Raw genomic sequence first — 4,731 nt, forward strand, 5'->3', positions numbered from 1 at the left:
TCACAAAGAATTGTAAGAGACAGGTAAAAAAATAATACTCCAGAACTTTGTTAAAAATATGCCTCAGACAACTCCAAAGGCATGTAAGCAAACAAAGGCAGGCTTCTGTACTGACCCTCCCACTCTGATGACCAAGGGGACTGGTAAGAATAATGAAAAGGGAGACCTAGGGGGAAGGGGAGTTGCTGATAAGGAACAAGCTCTGCAGGATGTGTAGAGTATTGTCCTGTCTCCAAACTCCAATATACGCCCTGATGACCACTGATGGTGATGGCCTGAAGGAGATGATTGTGCATCTAATAAATGTCAAAAGAGAACTTCTCTGGGGTCTGTCAATCACCAGGGACCTCCAAGTCTATTTCCAGAACCTTGTGAACTAGGCCTATTTTCAGAATCATCTGGAAGGACTGATTAGGTCTGCATGCTTATTCTAATCACCTCCACCCACTGGGAAGGCCCTTAAGAACTGGAGCAAATAAAAGGCAACAGCTTTGGCCATCAGTGAGGTATCCCCGCTATTCTGGATCCATGATGCAGAAAAAAATAAGACAACTCCATCTCTGTCAGGAAAGAATACAAGAAGAATCTTTGTTGCTCGTTGCTGGAACCCAGGGTGGTGAGACTTTCTGCTTTCTCCTCTCCTTCTAGCTCTCCTCTTTTATTTTCTTCCACCTTTAAATATTATCTCCTCTCTTTCGAGCTTTCCTCTTTCTATTCTTCCACCTTTCTTTGCTCACTTAAATGTTACAATACACACAACTTTGTTCCTTGTTTAATAAAGAAATTTCTCTCATGTATCTCATTGCTTGGTGTGGATGCACCTTTATTTGCCTCTCAGAAATCCAGAACTTGTGTCAAACCAGGCTTGAAACCAGAGTTCTCCAACTGGTCCCTGACAAGAATCCACAGAAACATCCTTAAATTTGGGGTAGTACCCTCATGTCTTTCTTGTGGGCATGATCTCAGGACCTGATTTGAGGATCAAAGCAGGCCTTGTCATTCCCAGAAGAAACGAGAAGTAGACAGCAACCGTATGGAACCAGTGCCTAAAACAAGGTTTAGAGGAATATTTTCAGGTAATGGCACTGAAGAATAAGATGGATAGTTATTAAAGTACCTCTTGTGTTTGCCTGTTATGTGTTCTGATGTATTGAATAATGCTAATTTCTAGGCCCTTTCCTAACCTTTGAGTGTGTGTAGCACAGCATGGAATAATGTCTCTCTTGGTTGACAGATAGCAAAGTTGTTCTTAAAAGGCCACATCCAAGGGTTACCAATGCAACCGTAAATACTAGGCTGAGTTTAAGAGGCTCTAGTTGCAGAGAGAAGATGGCAGCCTCTGTTTTGTTTGTGCTAGCATAGAAGGATTGCTTGTGGTTTATATCAGGTAAGTGCATCTTGAGCCAACATGTTCAACCTGGAGGAAGAAAAAGGTACTGAAGAAGGACTAGGGGTTTGGAAATGAGGTAGTGAAATGGATGGGGTGCCCTGGGCCAAGATAGTGATGGTATCAGTGGTAAAATAGTCCTAGTATGAGTAACTGCAGACACTGGGGGTTTGAATTTTTTTTACCAGTCTTAACATCCTAATTTCAAGGACAGACTAAGATATCAAAGCCCCTTCACAACTCAGTTAGACAGTTTGAGGGGATGCTGAATTTCTGTTCAGGTGGAGGCATTCATGCTTACACATCTTTGTTCTCTACTCTGCAGCTGTGGCTGACATTTGCTCCTGTGGCTGATAAGACAGCTGCCTACTTCCACATTTCCCTGGAGATGGTCAACTGGCTGTCAATAGTGTACCTCCTCATCTCAATCCCATTTGGTCTGGTGGCAACATGGGTTCTCGACAGTGTGGGACTCAGATGTTCTGTGAGTTGAACTATTCTGTTTTCCTCAGGGTGTTTCACCTAGAGATAGTAGTAGCTGCACAAATCACTAACATGCATACTGTGAATGGGAGTTTTGCCAAATGCTGCAGAGGATAAGCATGTTGAAAGCTCTGTCCTATATCAGTAATAGTTGTCACGTCATCTTTGAGGTGGGGAGCAGTGAGAAAAATCAGAATAATGTTACATCCCTACTTGCCTTTTCCTCCTCCAGTTTTTGTTGTCTTAGCCAACTGACAGGGACAGATGCTGTGAGCTGACTCTGAAGAGCTTACTGTAACTGGCCAGGGTGTGCTGTGGAAAAGTGTTAGCACAGCTATTTTGTTTGCAGGGCCTGTTTAAGGAGCAGCAGGGCAGGGTGCAAGCTGGGGACCCCTGTCAGTTTAGAGCTTGGTCTGCGCTGAGCCAGTCTGGGATCTCTACACAGTTTTCCCAGACGCAAGCGTTGTTATGGAATATGGCACTGCATGTTCCATAGCATGCTAGTGGTATAGAACAAGAGCATTTTCAGGATCTGTATGCTGGATTACTTATTGCCATGATCTTTGGATTGTAACAAAAAAATATGGGCGATGGTGCAAACTTGCAAGCAGAGTGTAATTAATGAACTTTGGATTTCTCATCAATTCCATGACCGTGTCTTCTGTCTTGCATAAGCTACTTTGTGGTGTAGTTCTCATATGGGGCCAGGACAGCTACCTTGCTCCCTAAGTAGACAGGTAACTTGCTGTTGGATCAGGAGCACCTTGCAGTGGCTCAAAGGGGTGGGGGTGGTCTGCAGGCAACTTTCCATGCAGTGATTACTAACACCCAGCGTGTCCTGAGATGCTGCTCATCCTACTCTGTTGCATTAAGTTCTGTCCCTCAGGCCTCAGCACACAACCCCTAGCTGTTTCTGCTTGCTGCAGGTGATCCTGAGTGCATGGCTGAACATGACAGGTAGCATCATCCGGATGTTCAGTGTCCTGAAGTTCCTGAGCTTGGGTTCCCAGAGTTACTGGTACCTGTTCATTGGGCAATGTCTCTGTGCATTGGCACAGCCCCTTATCATCTTTTCACCAACAAAACTGGCAGCACTATGGTTTCCAGACCACCAGAGAGCAACAGCAAATATGATCGCATCAATGTGTAAGTGATAACTACATAGTAATATTGCTGCCTCCTAGAACTTGCTAGCGTGTGTATGTCTTTCAGAGGGAGCAGGCAGAGGAAACCCTCTGTACTACAGCCATTTGGCTCGACAAATACAGCTCCACCCAAGAGTCTCATAACCATGTGCAAAAAAACAGTGCCTTCAAGACAGGCAGGCATTTCCATGCTGTGGAGTAAGAAGTGGGCCTTAGTCACATCCAGGTGCAATGTTTAAAGTAAGCCGCCCAGGCTCACAACTTTCTTCCTCTCTGCCATGACAAGTTGATCACCCCTCCCTAAATATCATAGAGGCTGGGGACAGCTATCAATGTTACTAAATCTAAAGTCTGAGTGGCCTCAATTCTGCAGCTTGTTAGGGAAATATTCAAATTGCATGCGATGCCAGTGGTCACAGTTTTCACATTCTGTAACTGGATAGAGGTGAGGCTGCTGCAGCAATTTTGTCCACCAGTTCACCCAGTAGCAAGGCTGAGCATGTATTCCCAATTGGTATGTGGGCACATACAGATATACTCAGCTGGCCACACAAACACATTGGTGATGCTAAATGCAGAAGTACTACCCACTCAGAAAGTACATCTGCCTTGCAAAGTGCTGGGAAGCTGGAGGAGAGGCAGCAGATATGCTTGCTCTAATCTCTTTCCTCTCTTGGCTCCTTTGAGCCCTGCTAGAGACAGGATGCTGCACTTGACAGACCTGTTTCCTCCCTTCATGTGACATTTTCCACAGCAGCCAGAAGAAATGTCTTCCTCCTTTCCCCAAGGACTTGAGAGGTGCCCCAGAAACTGGGCTGGCTCACTGTTTCTGGGATCACAGTACACATGTTGGGGAGTCCCACCTGTCCTTCCCTTAAAATGGCCAACAGCTGCCTTCCCTCCCCACTGCCTTGGAGTTGTGGGAAAGGGGTAGGTATGGGGAAAAGGGAAGTGTAGGAGCACTCCTATATAGCTTTCCCAATGCTGCTGCAAACCCAGGGTATGGGCTCTGTTGTTTAGCAAGAATGGATTTATCGTCTAAGAACAAATAAATTCATTTTTCACTGTCTTCCTTAGAATAGGGTGGACCTGATGGCTCACCTTGTTTCCCAGGGCTGAGGTAGAGCTTCACCTTCCCTGTTGGAGAAGGAGCTCTGTTGTCAGTATGGTGCAATACAAGTATTACAAGGGACCACTGGGCACTTCGTCCTTCACAGCCCTGAAGGACCCCAGCCTGCAGACAGCTTGCTCTTAAGTGAGAGAGCAGCAAGAGCAGCCAAAGAGCATTTCTTTTACATAGAGTCCTCAGTCCTTACAGGGCCAAATGGATCTAACTATAGGTAAGAATAAAACTGGAGAACAAGGAATAGTGGAAACCCAAGCTGCCATTTTCTACACCTTGCAGAGTTTCAGTGTATCAGCATTGCTGTCGACAAAACACACAGTCCCATTGCAGAGTACTACAACCTATTCCACCAGGCTCCCTGGACCATACTGATTAACTCCAGTGATCTCTTTTCCATTCTTAGCCTAGCCTCATATAATTTCCCTAGAAAGAGGTGGCTGAAACCCAGTAATTACTCAGATCGTCTCACTTTGTCTTTTCAAATTTAGCCCAATGTTCACATTTCCACCCCTCATTCATACCTTTTGGAACTGCTTCAGCATGCCAGTAGTTCATGGAAACAGCTGACAGTAGTTTTCAGGCAGCATTTC

At 45.3% G+C, this 4,731-nt stretch overlaps 1 protein-coding gene across 1 annotated transcript in view; it reads left to right on the forward strand.

The window, feature by feature from the left end:
• Positions 1-1,649: 1,649 nt before the first annotated feature.
• The window catches only part of SLC49A3 (solute carrier family 49 member 3), a 9,923-nt gene continuing 6,841 nt past the window's right edge, over positions 1,650-4,731 (forward strand). Inside the window, exons 1-2 of the mRNA XM_029084172.1 lie at positions 1,650-1,871; positions 2,797-3,016. Of these exons, the coding sequence (XP_028940005.1) occupies positions 1,650-1,871; positions 2,797-3,016 (442 nt within the window). The remainder of the gene's footprint in view (positions 1,872-2,796; positions 3,017-4,731) is intronic.

Source organism: Antrostomus carolinensis, unplaced genomic scaffold, assembly GCF_000700745.2.
Source record: "Antrostomus carolinensis isolate BGI_N321 unplaced genomic scaffold, ASM70074v2 scaffold21883, whole genome shotgun sequence".
NCBI classification, from domain to species: Eukaryota; Metazoa; Chordata; class Aves; order Caprimulgiformes; family Caprimulgidae; genus Antrostomus; species Antrostomus carolinensis.